The sequence below is a fragment of the Hylobates moloch genome, unplaced genomic scaffold (genome assembly GCF_009828535.3).
Source record: "Hylobates moloch isolate HMO894 unplaced genomic scaffold, HMol_V3 SCAFFOLD_14, whole genome shotgun sequence".
Lineage (NCBI taxonomy): Eukaryota > Metazoa > Chordata > Mammalia > Primates > Hylobatidae > Hylobates > Hylobates moloch.
The window spans coordinates 13,717,475-13,734,439 of record NW_026652289.1 but is presented as its reverse complement, the minus strand read 5'-3'; the positions used below and the strand labels follow the sequence as shown (position 1 = coordinate 13,734,439).

Genomic DNA, 16,965 nt, shown 5'->3' with positions numbered 1-16,965 from the left:
AAATGGGGCTTCCTGTTCTGGCTGCCTTGTGGCATGTGTGAATTATGAGCTGTAGATTTCAGTCCAGTTCTGTTGAGGACAAGAGTTCACTGTGGAAAAAGCATTTGTCACTGCCATTGCTAACAGCCTTGGCTGGCCCTGTTTCTTGGCCAAGGACTCAAAGAAGGGAAGGAGTAAGGTTAAGAAAATAGGTTCCCATTTCCAGCAAAGGGCTGAAAACGGAACAGTGAGACTGTAATTACTCTCAAGACTGGCAGCCACATATAAAAATTAATTGTATGCTCAATTTAGGATTGCAGTTAGTTTAGCAATACCTGGACCCAGATGCCACCACAGGAAGTAAAAACATACAGTTCAGAACTTCTGCTACACTCTGCATAGCTGAATCTCACAAACGTAACATGGGATAGATGCAGCTTGGCAGAAAAGATTACATCACGTGTATCGCCATTTACATGAAGTTCAAATACAGGATGCTGGCCCCTTCTAGAGAGGAAGGGGCTTGAGGAACTGCTTACTGTTCTATGCCCTGATCTGGCTGGTGGTGTCACCACTACTGACTTTTCTATGTGTCACATTTCAACTATTTTAGTGCCAGGAATTTGCCTCTTCCAACGAATGTGTGCTTCCTTTCAGCAGTCAATGAAATCTGTTTAAAAACCAGGCCTCCATTTTTGTTCAGGATGACAAGATGCCCAGAGTAACATCTAATAAATATACTTTTTGGGGAGTGTTTTTTTTTGGGGGGGGTATATCCCTTTCCCTCTCCACCTCTATGCCTTTTGAAATGTTCTACTTTGATATGAATTTTTTGTGTAAATTTTTGGCTATTGCAATTCCTTTTCAAATTGGGATAGGCAAGCTCTGCCAATTTTTCTACCTATATTAAACCAATAAAACTTAAATAGATGTATTTGGAAATTTAAGGTAAGGAAACCGGTACCTGGTACATTTTCCTAATTTGAAAGACCATTTACTAATGACAGCTCTTCAAAAAAGTCCTCCCAGACCAAGGGGGGGGAAAAAAGCACTCAAGATTTCATGAAAATTAACATCCTGATTTTGCTATTAAACAGTTTCCAAGCCTTTTTCTCCTGAAAGCTCTATTTGTTATAATTCACTAAAGTTAAAATATCCAGTAGTCTTGCATTTTTTTAGAGTACGGAAACTTTATTTCCATGTTTGATGAGTAGTAACAGACTTAGCAGCGCCATTGAGGCACAGGGGAAATCAGGAGAGCTTCCTGGCCACAGACTAGGAGATCTGCTGCAGTTAGCCTGCTGCTTAAAATCGCCATCAGGGCAATTAAGATATCCATTTGCTATTACCGTAATCTGACATTTGTATGAAATGCCCCCTGCTCTCTTGCAAACAAAATCCAGCTTCAGCAACAGAGCACAGTGCTCACCACGGGGAGCTAGAGCCAACACAAAGGCCTATTGATGGGAAGATCTCTATGAAATCCTAGCCTCTTTGATCTTTTTAAAAGGGATACAAAGGGCACTGATAGAGGATTGGCAAATATATTCAGAAGTAGGAGCATTTGTAGAGAAAAGAAAATTTCAAGTGGAAATGAATCGTGGAAAACTGTCTCCCCAGTGCACCTAAATCTCCCCAGTTTTGAAGTCTGGGAGTCCATTCAGGGATCACGCGAACCAGCACAGAAGCAAAATGAGTGCCGCCACACCCCCAGCACACCCCACTGGAATCTCAAGCTGGACCTAGGAAAACATGAGGAACTGCAACAGTGCTCCCTCTAGAATGGGGAAACTGTGGCCAGAGGTAGGGCAGGAAGTGGATTTTCCCTGTATACCCTTCAGCACCTGCTGAATTTCAAACTGTGAATGTATTACCTAATGTTAAAAATCAATGAACTTAGACTTCCCAACTCTGGCAAGATGGAGTAGACATGCTTTTTCCTATTCTTCCTATCAAGTAGAACTAAAAATACTGAGCATCATATGTAGAACAAATATAAGATGATTCTGGAAGGTAGAAAGCAAGCAGACCAGACAGAGACCTTGAGACCCAAAGAACCAGGTAGGGCGTTCCTGGGTTGCCTTCTTGCCTCATTTGTCCTAGACTTAGAACTCAAGTCAGCAACCTGGAAACGTCGACAGGCTCTCACACACACAAAGGCCGGAACAAAAGCCTGTTCTCTCTAACAAAAAAGAATGGAAAAAAGGCTGCCTAGCAAGACAGAAAACTGTGAGACAACAGCGGTGATACTTCAGCCAAACACTTCACTGTGCCCCACTCCCAGCCACACCAGCAAAGGTGGAGCCTAAACTCCCACCCCTGCCAGGCTGGAAGGAGGAGCCCCAAATCCCCTGTTGAGGTGGCATGAGAGAAGGCCAAGTAAGGGAGGCAGGATGTTCCTCTCCTGGGCAGTGACAGTACACTCCTCCTGCCCCCACTGGGTTGTCAGAGGAAGCCTAGCAGAGAGTAAGGACTTTCAGCATGCCCAGCAGTGACTCGGTGGCCCCCACTTCTACCTGTCCCCGCCAGGAAAGACCTACTGATGCCTAGTGAGAAGCTGGGATCCCCATCTGGACCAACAGTCACAAGCAGGACAGATGGACTTTTCAACACACAGAGGCTGTAACAACTGACAACAACAGGTGAAGCAGTATGAATCGAGACCCAGACCTCACACCTCACAGAAAAATGAGCTCAAAACAGATCACGGGCTTAAATTTAAAGAGTAAAACTAGAAGCTTTTAGATAGAAACATAAGAAAAATTCCTCAGCATCTAGGGCTAGACAGAGTTCTTAGATGCCAAAAGCATGATCTATAAAAGGAAAAACTGACCAAATGGACTTCATCAAAATTAAAAGCTTTTGCTCTGTGAAAGAGCCTGTTAGAAGGATTAAAAGATAAGCTACGGATTGTTAGATATTTGCAAACCACAAATCCTTCCAAGGACTAGTATCTAGAATATATAAAGAACACTCAAAACTCAATAGTTAAAAAAAGAAAGACAAAAAAAAAAAAAAAAAACTCCCCAAACTCAATAGTTACAAAAACAAAAAACAAAAAATCCCATTAGAAAATGGGCAAAAGACATGAACAGACATTTCACCAAAGAGGATGCGCAGATAGCAAATAAGCCACAGGATGTTCAACATCATTAGCCATTAGAAAAATGCAAATTCAAGCCACAGTGAGCTATCCCTACACACTGTCAGAATACCCCCAACCAAGAGACCTGACCAGCCTGGGAAGATCAATCTCAGTGTTTCTCAATGTGTGTTACATGGAAGTGTTTCTTTCTCTCCCCACAACCCATTCACCCACAAGGACTCCCATTCTGAGGCTACTAGACACAAAACATAATTTCCAAAATGTTCTTAAGCGAAGAAAAAGGCAACCTCAGCAGGCTGACCCATTTTCAGGAATAAAATATCTCATTTCTGTTGGTATTTGACCAGTAACTAATAAAAATGCAGAAAATGCTCATCATTAGGAATTAGGAAAACATCAAAGACAATTGGACATTTCCAGATTTTAAAATTACAATTTTTTTTTAAAAATCACTGTATGTTCAAAATACTAACTGTGACTTTGCTGAAAATCACTGGAATGAACAGATGAGAGGATGGCTGAAGATCCTTTAAGAATTATTTCCGAGATTCAGGTCCTCAACTGGTAATTATGGCAATAATTACCATAATCAACCTGACCTCTGAGAAGTCATGCATAGCAAGCCCTGACCCCAGAGAAGACTGCAGTTACCTGGCCTGGTCAGCTCACTGAAGAGCTGAAGGAGAAAGCAGGGGTCGTAGAGGCCATCAAGATCCACCCTGCTTTTGTCTTTGAATATCAGCTCCTGTGTGTCCTGAAAGAGCCAAAACCAACAAAAACGTGTGATTCAACCTCACAAAGGTAATACAGGTTGAGTATCCCTTATCTGAAACACCTGAGATCAGAAGTGTTTCAGATTTTGGAATATTTGCATACATAATGAGATATCTTGGGGATGGGAGCCAAGTTTAAACACACAAATCATTTATGTTTCATATGCACGTAATATACATAGCCTGTAGGTAACTTTATATAGGAATTTCAGATAATTTTGTGCATGAAACAAAGTCTCTGTACACTGAACCTCAGGAAAGCAAAGGTGTCTCTATCTCATGTTAGTGCTCAGAAAGCTTCAAATTTTGGAGCATTTCAGATTTGGGATTTTCAGATTAGAGATTCTCAACCTGTATGGCATAACTGTTTACCCACTATTGCCAGAGCTCAAATTATTTTGAATATTTAAGGACATAAAACAAAGTGCTTCTGTAAAAAGCAGTGCTTGTACATGAAATGATAGGATCCTTGGGATGTGCTGCAAAATAATCTCCTTGGGGGCAGGGGAACAGAGTGGTATAAACAGAACAAGTGTGGCCAGTGCAGATCATTGTTGCAGCTGGGTGGTGGGCTTATGAGGGTCTGGTCTCTGTACCTTTATATATGATAAGATTCTTACTTAACAAAAAGGTGAATAACAAGAAAAACGAAGCTGAGGGTGCAGATGGAGCCCCCGAGGCTGGGGCGAAGGGGTGGGTAGGGACAGAACAGCAGCAGCCCAACCTCGGGGGGCAGCAGCCTCCGGTTCTGAGGGAAGTGCAGGATGGTCTGCATCATCCGGTCCCGGTCCAGCAGGCGAAGGATGTCCCCGACACTCGGCTGCTGCCACAGTGACCTGCCCAGGCTCCGGCATGTCTTGTGATGCTCCACGGCCGCTGGGCCCCACAGCAGCACCCTAGAGCCAGAAAAGGGAAAAGAGACTGGTCACAGAGCCCCCCCGGAATAGAATTAATCATGATAACAACAGGTAGCAGTTGTCAGGCTGCCAGTTCACACCAGGTGCTGTTCTGAGCATGCGACGTGTTACATCACTCAATCCCACCACAGCTTACGAAGTGGGTGGTGGTGATGGTGATGCTGAGGGTGGGTGACAGTGTCGGTGATGATGACAGAAGCCGGTGTCTACTCAGCTGGCCCTATTCTAAGCCCTTCATGTAGATCAATTCACTCAATCTGCACAACAGCTCCATCAGGTGGGTACTATTATTATCTCCCTTGTGCAAATGGGGGAAAGAGGTGCGGAGTGGATTAAGCAAGTTGCTCAGCTGCTCACCTGCCCAGATGGTATGTTGCAGGGCTGGGATTCAAACTCAGGAAGTCTGGCTCCTGAGTCCATGCTAGACCACAGTGGCAGAATCCTGATCTCTCATTGCTCACATGTGGCCACGAGTGAACCAGGTCTGCCTACACAAGCCTTTCGGCTAAGCCCACCATGTGTGTGCTATGGACAACCTTCACACCACAACCGCCACCGCAGCTGTCAGAGGCCACCTTGCCTTCCTCCTGGAAAATGACTCCAGCCTAGCACTTCCCCCAACTCTTCTCCTCCCTCCCCCAACCACTGCCCTGCTGCTGCCCCGTTGCTGCCAGGCCGCTCCCCAGAGCCCAGCTGTGACGAGGAATGCTTCTCTGCTGTCTCCTGGATGGAATGGAAATGCTTCCGTCTGGTACTTCTACCCTCCACTGCCAATCCATTTGGCCTTCCCATTGCCTGTTTCCCTCCACACATCCAAGAACCCCGATAAGCCAGGCTACTCACCCTTTCCCCAAATGTCCTGATTTTCCACTCCTGCATGCTGTTTCCTCCTCATGCTGCCCCAGGCCCCTCTGCCCACCTCACCTCAATTAAATCCCTCTGACTCGCCAAATGCCAACCCTGGCACGAATCGGTCTTGAGCACACAGAGCCTAGCTCTTGGTGCTCCTGTAAGAGCTGGTTTATATCATGGGGCGTGAGTCAGCTGCCACTTTAAAAATATCTAAATTTCTCACAGTCTGATACCCTCAGCAGACGGGAAGACTGTATCTCATTCCTGTAGGTTTTCCTGAGAGCACCAAGCGCAGCGACTCCAGGCAATCAAGGAACATTATCTATAGAGCTAAATACTTCTAAACAAAATTCTTCTAAATACAGGTTCGCTTCTGTGCAAGTCAACAATAGTCACTAACGTTAGAAAAGAATCATCCTTTCAGGGATGCTCGCTGTTCACCCCAGTTTCTGGCAGGCAGAGAGCCAATGCGCCAGGAACACTGGCAGACTGCCCACCACTGACCGGCGGGAGAGCCGCCACGCAGCGTCCAGGATCCCCAGCTCAGCTCCCCGAGCTCAGGCCTGCTCCCTCATCTAAGGACGAGACGTTTATTTTGTTTGTGGAAATGCTCTGTGCCCCTTAGAGCCACAGAGCCAGTGAATGGCAGATCCTTGATTCACTCTTCCCCCAGGAGCTGAAACTAGACTCCCTTCACAACCAGCCCTATCCTGTGACTCCCTGGGCAGCCTTGCTTGGCATTCTCTGCTCTCTGTGTTAGAGATCGTTCTCCTGCAGAAATAGGTAGCTCGAACAATGCTGCACTGTGATAAAACCCGCCTCCGATATGCTCTCCCCTCTTCCTCACATAAGAAGGGCTATTCTACTCCAGAAAGGACATAACTGACATAGCACCAGCTCTGACGTCAAAAGAGCAAAGCTGCCGCAGGAGAAAGGAAAAGAGTTTCTATGCAAGCCCTGGGCATTCTTAAGAGACAGAAAAAAATGTTTTCATTTCCTTTTTCTTTGTTTTTTTTTTTGTGGGGTGGGGAGGGTTGGGAGATAGCTTCTGGGCTGATACAGCTCTTATCTTTAAACAAAGTACTTTGACGTGGAAATTGTTTTCTCCTCCCTGCAAGCTCTCCTGAACAATCTTCCTTTGCCCAGTCAGCCCGCCTCCTGGCTGAACACACACACACACGTACATATTGAGCAGCTGTTCCAGTGCTAGTCCCAAATGGCAAGGAGAAAAGAAGACTCTAGGGTAGCAAAGAGGATCCAAAAGTGCATTCTATCAACGGCACATTCGATCAAGCTCTTGCTTAGGTGCGGCACTTGTAAAGGTGAGGCAGGGCCCACAGGGAAAGGTGTCACACTCAGCCCTGCAGGACCAAAGCCCATCTGACCAAGAGACTAGGAGCCCAAGAGAGACAGACATGCACACCCACACCCACCCACATACACGCATGCACACACAGACACAAGCATGCATGCACACACAGACAAAAAAAAGAGATTTTATGTACAGTTGGGCCCCCTGACACTTCCCCTGAAATCCCTATGGCATAAGTCAATCTACCTAAAGGCATGAGCAGAAAAGTTTTCAGAAAAATCAACCAAATGAGATACCCCAGCCCAGCCGGCAGTGTCCAACAGGGGCAATTCCAGATGAACAGGCACCCATCAGTCAGCTGCAGCGGCCCTGCGCAGATGCCTTATGGCACAAGGCCAAGCTTCCCCAGAGCAGCCTATGCAGAAGCCAGTGTGAGTCAGGGGAGTGCTGCCTGCCTCACTCTTTGCCTGAGAACCAAAATGGAACGAGAGAAAATCTCGAGTCTAGAGCTCACTGTGTGGAGAGCAGGCTGCGACCTCAAGGCCTAGTCTACCTCTAGCCCAACACTCACCTGAAGTTGATGAGGCTGAGCTTGTTCTGCTCATATGCTCGAAGCAGAAGTAAAATCTTCTGATCTACAAGTCAAAGCAGGATCGGTTTAGGAAGATGAACCCCTGACACCCTCCTGCTGCTCCCACCACCTGCCCTCATATCCTCCCTGTTCAAATGGCCCGGTCCTCACATCTCCGCCCTGCTCGCACCGCCTGGTCTCACTCCCTCCTCCTGCTCACATCCCTCTGGCCCTCATTCCCTATCTCTGCTCACACCCCCTGGCCCTCACTCCCTCCCCCTGCTCATACCCCCTGGCCCTCACTCCCTCCCCCTGCTCACACCCCGTGGCCCTCACTCCCTCCCCCTGCTCACACTACCCAGCCCTCACACCCTCACCTAGGACGCTGAGAGTGGCACCATAGGCCCCGAGGAGCACTGCAAAGTGGCTGCTCTCACAGACAGAGGGGCACATCTCCACCACCGTCAACATCAGGTCCACCAGCACTTCTGCAAGAAAACAACCCTGAAACACATGGCATGGTGGGGCAGACACATTGAATACCAGTAGAGAGAGCCTTCCAGGCAACATTGAAATGCTGGAAATCTCCTCCTCTGAATAATACTGGTGTTTGGACTGCCATCTAATCCCTTCCCCGCTTATTTTTTTGTTATTATTATTATTATTATTATTATTATTATATTATTTTTTTTTGAGATGAGGTCATGCTATGTTGCCCAGGCTGAACTCCTTAGCTCAAGCAATCCTCCTTGGCATCCCAAAGTGCTGGGATCAGAGGCATGAGCCACCACACCCAGCCCCCCACTTATTTTTCAATTAAGACACCTCCACAATCACCTTTCTTCCTAGGCCTTTGACAAGGCTGAATTCAGTCCCTGCGCATTCCCCCTCCCAAACGTTAAGCCAATACAGATTTTCAATCCAGGGATGTTCTCCCCATGACTGTGCTACCAAAACCTCTACTCTGTCTACTCTTGCCTGAATTGAATGGGGGAGCCCTTTTTAGTTTTTCTACTACCCATACCAGTGATGTGGCTAATGGCTGTCTTCGACTTGTTAACAGCAGTTTATTACAGTCCGACCCTGTGGTGATTGCTAATACTTCCGGGTGTGAATTTTATCTGTCTAAACAGAGCATGGCGTCAGGAGGGCAGGAACCCTTGGATTATCTTCTCTGACATCCGACCTGTGAGCACTAAAGTGAATCCTTACTGAATTAGCGATGGAGCCTAAACTTAGGCTTTTGAAGTTCTTTACCACTGAACTGTCAACGGGCAAGTTCTAACTGTTTTCCCTTGATAAAAGTTTCCATCTTCCCGAGCAGAAATTTCATGCAACTAATCAATGTCTCTCAGGTGAGACACCCACACTTTTTTCCCACACATGACTTCCCCTCGATCCCAGATTTTAAACATGAGCCCATGATACGGCACTAAGATCTCAAACACAACTTCTGTAAGCCAGTTAAGGCCTTGAAAACAGGTTTGTATTTGCTGTTTGACTACAAGTCAGAGGAGGCATTTCTTGACCCTGGATTTGACAGAAATAAAACATTCCGAGACTGTCTTGGCAATGCTTCCTTAGCTCCGAGAGCCTGAGGGAGATGAGCTTCAGTACAGCCGGTGTAAGGACATCAGGAGATAAAATCTGGATCTGGAATGGAAGGGTTGGGGTGAGGGGTCACCTTTTACTTGGCTGTCCGGGCTCTCCTCTCCGTCAGATTTCAGTAGAGTCGGCAGAAACAGCGAGTGCTGCATGAGCATCATGTGGACCACCGGGAGCTGGATGAGCTTCGTGCGCACGGAGCTTTCTGGGCCGTACAGGAGCTGTATGGTGGTGAGGAGCGTCTTTAAAAATGTGTGGTCCTGGTACCGAAATCTAGGCGGCAAGAATCAAAGGGAAAAGAGCTTTGTTAAAAGGAAAATTTATTTTACAGGGAACAATAAAAATTCTTTTTCTCAGCATTTTATTTATTTATTTATTTTCGAGATGGAGTCTCATTCATTCTATTGCCCAGGCTGGAGTACAGTGGTGCAATCTCAGCTCACTGCAGCCTCTGCCTCCCAAGTGCAAGTGATTCTCCTGCCTCAGCCTCCGGAGTAACTGGGATTAAAGGCATGCACCACCATGCCTGGCTAATTTTTGTATTTTTAGTAGAGACGGGATTTCACCATGTTGGCCAGGTTAGGCTTGAATTCCTGACCTCAGGTGAGCCGCCCACCTCGGCCTCCCAAAGTGCAGGGATTACAGGCGTGAGCCACTGTGCCTGGCCATTTTCTCAGTATTTTATTAAGAAAATGTTCAAACAACACCAAGTTGAGAATTTTGCAGCGAATACCCTATACCCACCATCTAGGCTCTACCACTGACACGGCACTGCATAGCTCTATCACACTCCTGTCTGTCCACTGACACAGGGGGCACTTTCCAAAACAAGGGAAGGATGCAGTGCATTTATTTTCTTTTTCTTTCTTTCTTTCTTTTTTTTTTTTTTTGAGACAGAGTCTCACTCTGTCCCCCAGGCTGGAGTGCAATGGCGCGATCTTGGCTCACTGCAAGCTCCGCCTCCCGGGTTCACGCCATTCTCCTGCCTCAGCCTCTCCGAGTAGCTGGGACTACAGGTGCCCGCCACCACGCCCGGCTAATTTTTTCATATTTTTAGTAGAGACGGGGTTTCACTGTGTTAGCCAGGGTGGTCTTGATCTCCTGACCTCGTGATCCACCTGCCTCAGCCTCCCGAAGTGCTGGGATTACAGGCATGAGCCACCGCGCCCGGCCCAGTGCATTTATTTTCTTTATGACTCAAACACCAAACGAACTTCCTGCTTAGTGGAAACGCCAGGAGGCATGAGAACAGCTGCGCCTGAGAAAGAGGCAACTTAGTGCCTCCCAGGTTGCCTTGCCCGGCCTCCCTCCTTCCTCACTCTCCTCTACTCAGAACTTCCATCAAATGGTTCAGAAGCCTTCTATGTCCTAAATCCCTTCAAAACCCACTAGGGAAAGGAAAGCAACATGCTCTAAAGAAAGTGTTTTCCAGTCCTATACGAATAACTTTAATCTAAGATGGAAAGAAATGTCATAATTCTGTGATGGTAACCTATAATTGTCATTAACCTGGCACCCACTCTCACTTCTCTCTCTCCTCTTGTGTGAAATACTCTTCTCTGTTTCAAGTTCATGGGATGGTCAGGGAAATGAAAATAATGCATGACTATCTGATTGCCCCAAACTGAAGAGTTGGAATGTATCAAGGGTCAGGAAGGATGTGAGGGAAAATGAACCCTAACACACACTCTGTGGGGAGTGCAAATTCTCTCGCCAGGCACAGTGGCTCACGCCTGTAATCCCAGCACTTTGGGAGGCCGAGGCAGGTGGATTATCTGAGGTCAGGAGTTCGAGACCAGCCTGCCCAACATGGTGAAACCACGTCTCTACTAAAAATACAAAAAATTAGCCGGGCATGGTGGTACGTGCCTGTGGACTCAGCTACTTGGGAGGCCGAGGCAGGCGAATCGCTTGAACCTGGGAGACGGAGGTTGCAGTAAGCCGACATTGCACCATTGTACTCCAGTCTGGGCAACAAGAGCAAAACTCTGTCTCAAAAACAAAAACAAAAAATTTGCTCAACAACTTTGGAGAGCAGTTTGAGCATCTAGAACTGAAGATGCACCCACACTAAAAGCTAGTAAGTCCCCAACCCACCCCAAGAGACATGATAGAGACTGCAAGACTATAATGGGAGAGAATGAGAGAATGAGACAGAGAAAGAGAAAAACAGAGAGGGAGGGAGAGAGAGATGTGATGTAAAGGGGAGAATAAGGAGAACAGCCTAGACATTTGTCAGTAGAGGACTGGCTAAGTAAACTGGAATATAGTCAAAAGACCGAATATTCTACAGCAGTAAAAATGAACGACTAAGATCTACAAGTATCAACACGGGTAAATTAGAAACATCTCAGTGAACAAAAGGATGTATAAAGAATGATACATTAAAAAAAAAAGAATGATACATTAGTGTAAAATGTTAAACACGCTAAATATTGTTTAACAACATACTAACACTCAGTGTATGAAAATACAAAATAAGATACTGACAAGACAAAGCAGAACCTCAGAAGAGTGTTGACCTTTGGTTAGAGATGGATGAGAAAGAAACAGGACAAACACAGAAAACTGTCAGCATGTATTAAATGTGGGGGCTACTATTATTCTCTGCACATTTCTGTATTTCTTTAAATAGTTCTTTTAAAAGACCGCTTCTCTCATCATCAGAAGCACCCCGTGTCAAGAGGCAAATCATTTAACTTCTCCAACTTCTATCTCTAAAAACGAGGTGACGTCTGCTCCACCACGTGGATTATGCTAATAACAAGCTATAAAAGAGGCTTTGCATGAGGAACGACATTCACACCTTTACTGAAGGGCACCAAGAAAATAAAATCAACTTACTTGAGTCCCGTCTTCACGAATTTCTGCCAGTCACCAGGATCAACTTCATTAAGTGCATGCTATGAATAAAATAAGTAAGAGAAACACATGAAACATCTCAGTCTACAAAATACTAAAAGGTCCCAGCTGCAGAGCCTTCAGAAAGGCATCTACCTCCATGGCCTGACTCCTCCTCTGTAAAACCCAGGATCAAAGGGTTGAAAAGAGGAGCGCCGGTGTCCCCTTCTGCTCTGACACTTGTGATTCAACCCAGCAGCTGCTCTGTTCTAGACTCTTTGTGCAATTATTATTATTTTTTTTTAATAGACTAGGCATACAAATTTATTAATGTGCGTGGGAAAAATCACTGAGCAGTTACTCTTGTTTGCACAATTCTTGACAAGCATGTGATAGCTCAAACTTACAGGGGCAGAGAGCAGAACCAAGATTAATCTTAAAACAAAAACTAAAATGCAGAATATGAAATTACACTTAGAGCCATTCAGTAAATATGAAACACAGTCATCCAAACAATACACAAGAGCATGAAGGTTTTGGATTTTTTTTTAACTTAAAAAAATTGTTTGGTTATTTCTGCTAGTAGCTCTGACATTTTATCAGCATAATTGTGTTTATCAAATAGTCAAAGGAAATTTCCTGAGTAGTCCTGTTATATTTTTCCTTTGTCTATCATTTCAAATAGCACTAATAGATTTGTAATTAGCTTTTTATTAAATAGCCAATGAAAACTACTAGTGTGACACCTTTACCCAGCCTCCAGGTCACAGGGTTGGATGACATGAAGAGGTCTGTGGAACTGGATGATCAATGCTGGCTCCAGAGAGACCAGCTACAGGCCGTGTGTGTACAGGCTGCTGCCTCCCGCCAGGCTGGCTGTGCAGTGGAGGCCACAGTTCCAGAAATCACAAGGAAATCCAAGGAGATCCTGGACCTATCAGCTGAGGCATATCTCACACTGGTGACTTTTTTTCTCTCTCTCTCTTTTTTTTTTTTTTTTTAAAAGAGATTGGGTCTTGCTAGGTTGCCAAGGCTGGAGTGCAATGGTGCAATGGCTATTCATAGGCGCAATCCCACTACTGATCAGCACAGGAGTTTTGACCTGTTCTGTTTCCAACCTAGGCCAGTTCACTTCTCCTTAAGTAACCTGGTGGTCTCCTGCTCCAGGAGGTCACCATACTGATGCCAAACTTAGTGTGGAAACCCAATGGGAATAGCCCGGAACCTCTGGGCTCAAGCGATCCTCCTGCCTCAGCCGAACTACAGGCGTGTGCCACCATGCCTGGCTCATCACATTTTTAAATACATATTCTCTTTCCCCCAGCATTTCCTGCAACTGGACATAAATGGCCAAGTGTGCAAAAATAGACCATGCAAAGATGTTTATCACAGCATTCTTTATCATAATAAAAAACTAGAAACCCACCCACAAGTCCAGTATCATACAACTGCGTGATACGTGATGGTACATCTACCTATCTACCACTGACCACTAACAAAGTCACAGCAGGTCCACAGTCATCAGGTGGGAAAAAAATCTCTAAATATGGTATTATGCTAAAAACAAACAAAAGACCAGGCTACACACAGCATGCATAATATCCTATTAATATATAAAATTATACATAATTTTATCACACACACGCAGATACATAACAAGGTTTCTAGAGGGAAATTCACCAAACTTATAATGAGATAGACTCTGGGTAGTGGGAGTTTTTTTTGTTTTCTTCTCTATTTTTTGCAGTGTTAATACTTGCAATGAGTGTATCTTTTAGCCCTATGATCACAAAAACCAGTAATTCCAAATTTTATGAGTGGTAGAGGACGGTGAACATCATACAGTGGAATTCTACTCAGCAACAAAAAGTAAGAAACTACTCATTCCTACCACATGGATGAATCTGGAAAGCATCACTGAACTTAAAGAAGTGAAATGCACCACAGCAGACACACTATATGATTATACTGCACAGTTCCAAGTATACAAAGGTCTCAAACAGGCAAAACAACCTCAAGGTGACAGAAATAAGAAGAGTGGTTGCTTTGGAGGGAAGGGGATTTTGAGAAGATGCACAAGAAACTTTCTGGGATGATGAAAATCTTCTTGGATAGGAATGTGGGGTACACAGATACACGAAGTACACATATTTCTGTATATTTCAAAATATGTAAACTTACCTCAATTAAAAGAAAAGACAGGTAAGGAGGGAGGCAACCCTCTAAAAGAGCCCATTCTGTCATTCCGTCATCAAGCCACCCACTGGATGGAGAGGAATAATGGCCAAATATCTCTAAATTTTGTGAAAACTATAAACCTACAGACCACGAAGCTCACTGAACCCAAAGTACAAGAAACTTGAATAAAACTACCCTGAAGTGTATCATTATTAAGCTGCTTTAAACCATGTCAAAAAAAAATCCTAAATCAGTCAGAGAAAAAAGACACAACACACAGAGAAACAAAGGCAAGAAAGGCAGGTTTCTTACTGGAAGCAAAGCAGGCCAGAAGACAGAAAAGCAACAACTTTGAAATACTTAAAGGAGGAAAAAACTATCAATCTAGAATTTTGTACCCAGTGAAACTTCCCAACTTGTTTTATGAGGCCAGCATTACTTAATCCTTAAGACCAAAGACATTGCAGGAAAATAAAATTACAAATATCCCTCATGGACACAGATGCAAAAATTCTTAACAAAATAGTAACAAATCAAACAATATATAAAAATAACACATCAAAATCAAGCAGGCTTATCCCAGGAATGCAAGGTTGGTTTAACATTCAAAAATTTGTTAATATAATTCATCTTATTAGTAGACTAATCAAAAAACAAGACATTATATAACATCTCTAAATGGAAAAACGCATTTGACAAAATCCAACATCCATTCCTGATAAAAGATGGTTGATCAATTCTGGGATTATCCAGTATCTGCAACTGTGCCCCAGATACAGCCCCTCTCATTTCCTACAGGGCCATATTCATGCCACCTAGCTTGAAATGCATCTACAGCTTGGTTTGTCTAGCATACTCTTTCCCACAGAAATTCAATCTGGATCTCTAAGAAAAGACACTTACCAACAACGCATTTAATCTAAGCAGCATTTCCTTCTCCTGATCCTGAGTATTGTCATCATCTTGCTGGCCACCATTGAAAGACACGATCAGCCACTTCACACAGGACTCCAAAAGGGTCCTTCTCCAGGCACACAGCTCTTCTGCTGACCCTTCCAGAGCTGCTGAAATGGAGTCGGCCACGATCCACCTGCAGCAGGAGATGAGAGTCAGAGACAGAGAGCAGGCTTAAATCCTTCTGACTTTACATATAATTCAGCATCACAAAGAGCCATATGGGATAGATGCTGAGTCCTGCTCCCCATACTACCCACTCACAGGAATCACAGGCTTCCCTGGACTCTTACTCAAATGCCAAAGATATACCAAAATTTTTACAAGCAAGGGGAATACTATTAGTACACCAGGAAAAGGATATGTATGTCCAGACTTTTTCTAAATCAGGGTTTCTCAACCTCAGTGCTACTGACATTATGGGACAGATAATTCTACCCTTTAGAAGCCAGAAGCAACACCCCCTCATCCTAGTTGTGACAATAAAAGATGTCAGACATTGTCAATCATCCCCTGGGAGAAAATCACCCCCAGCTGAGATCCATGGCTCTCAGGGAACCGGACCCAGCCATCTATTTGTGGAGATGTACAAGCTCCAGGCAGGATGGCTGGAAGTAGAATTCTCATAGGAACTGCCTGATCACAGATGGGGCATAACAGTAATGCAGCAGTTTTTCAATGACTTACTCCATGAATTTAAAAAAGAGAAAAGTGAAGCTGAGAGGAGAACATCCTAAAACCAACCTGAGCCCTCATACCTCTTGTGATGGCTTGGGGTGTGAAGCAAGCTGGGCAGGCGGTCCATGAGTACACTGAGGTCCTTGGCTCGTGCAAATGGGACCAGCTGTGCCAGGATCTCCTGGTACGGCCCAGACGCTGGGGGACTGTCAGTGCTAAGAAGCCTGCTCTGTAGCTGCCTCCACAGGGTCTTCCTCAAGACAGGAATGACAGCGGAAGACACTAGGGCAGAGATACAGAGGAGAAGTCATCACACCCAATGATGGGCTGGAGCCAGCTTGGACCAGCTCATAGGAATTGGCTGCTGTATTTTAGGTATCCTGTGACCCTGGTGATGCCACACTGGTGGCTTGAAATTGGTCACGGCAGGAGTACTGACACCATGGAAACTGGCACACTTGTCTCCTTCAAGGGTCCTCCCCTATCTCATCAGTCAACACTCTTGATGGATACTCTTCAACCCAGGCGCCCTGGTTATAGCTGCTATTTCTAAGCTCATTATGAGACCATGAGTGCCACAGTTCTCAATTCATATGGGATTCATTCTTCAAAGCCATGGAACAGGGAGGGTAGCTGCTATGGTTTGGATGTCTGTCCCCTCCAAATCTCATGTTGAAATGTGATCCCCAGTGTTGGAGGTGGGGTCTAATGGGAGGTGTTTGGGTCATGGAGGCAGGTCCCTCATGAATGGCTTGGTGCAGTCCTTGTGGTAGAGCGAATGAGTTCTGGCTCACCCTGTTAGTTCCTAGAGTGCCAGGTTTTAAAAAGAGCCTGCCACCTCCTGTGCCTCTTGCTTCCCCTCTGGCCATGTGATCTCTGCAGAGGTGGCTCCGCTTTTTCTTCCACCATGAGTGGAAGCAGCCTGAGGCCCTCACAAGAAGCAGATGCTAGCCCCTTACTTCCTGTACAGCCTGCAGAAGCATGGGCCAAACAAGCCTCTTTTCTTTATAAATTACTCAGCCTCAGGTCTTCCGTTATACCAATGTTAAATGGACTAAGTGCCCAAGGACAGGTATGTCAAGCACCACTGACTAGAAGACTCTTAGTTGCAGGGCGCTGTTTCCTTTTTAAAACCTCTGTCATCAATGATACGAAGTTATGCAAAACAGAGGCAGAGTGGTGAGTAAAAATCATCCATG

At 45.2% G+C, this 16,965-nt stretch overlaps 1 protein-coding gene across 4 annotated transcripts in view; it reads right to left on the bottom strand.

The window, feature by feature from the left end:
- URB1 (URB1 ribosome biogenesis homolog) overlaps window positions 1-16,965 on the bottom strand; it is a 95,161-nt gene that overhangs the window by 30,871 nt on the left and 47,325 nt on the right. For all 4 annotated transcript variants that reach the window (XR_009209625.1, XM_032174704.2, XM_032174705.2 and 1 more), the window contains exons 23-30: window positions 15,847-16,048; window positions 15,038-15,224; window positions 11,960-12,018; window positions 9,195-9,388; window positions 7,888-7,998; window positions 7,511-7,574; window positions 4,583-4,754; window positions 3,737-3,839 (exon numbers count right to left, since the gene is read on the bottom strand). Coding sequence is in view for 3 of the 4 variants with exons in the window: in XM_032174704.2 (XP_032030595.1) it covers window positions 3,737-3,839; window positions 4,583-4,754; window positions 7,511-7,574; window positions 7,888-7,998; window positions 9,195-9,388; window positions 11,960-12,018; window positions 15,038-15,224; window positions 15,847-16,048 (1,092 nt within the window). In the remaining variant the exon portion in view is untranslated. The remainder of the gene's footprint in view (window positions 1-3,736; window positions 3,840-4,582; window positions 4,755-7,510; window positions 7,575-7,887; window positions 7,999-9,194; window positions 9,389-11,959; window positions 12,019-15,037; window positions 15,225-15,846; window positions 16,049-16,965) is intronic.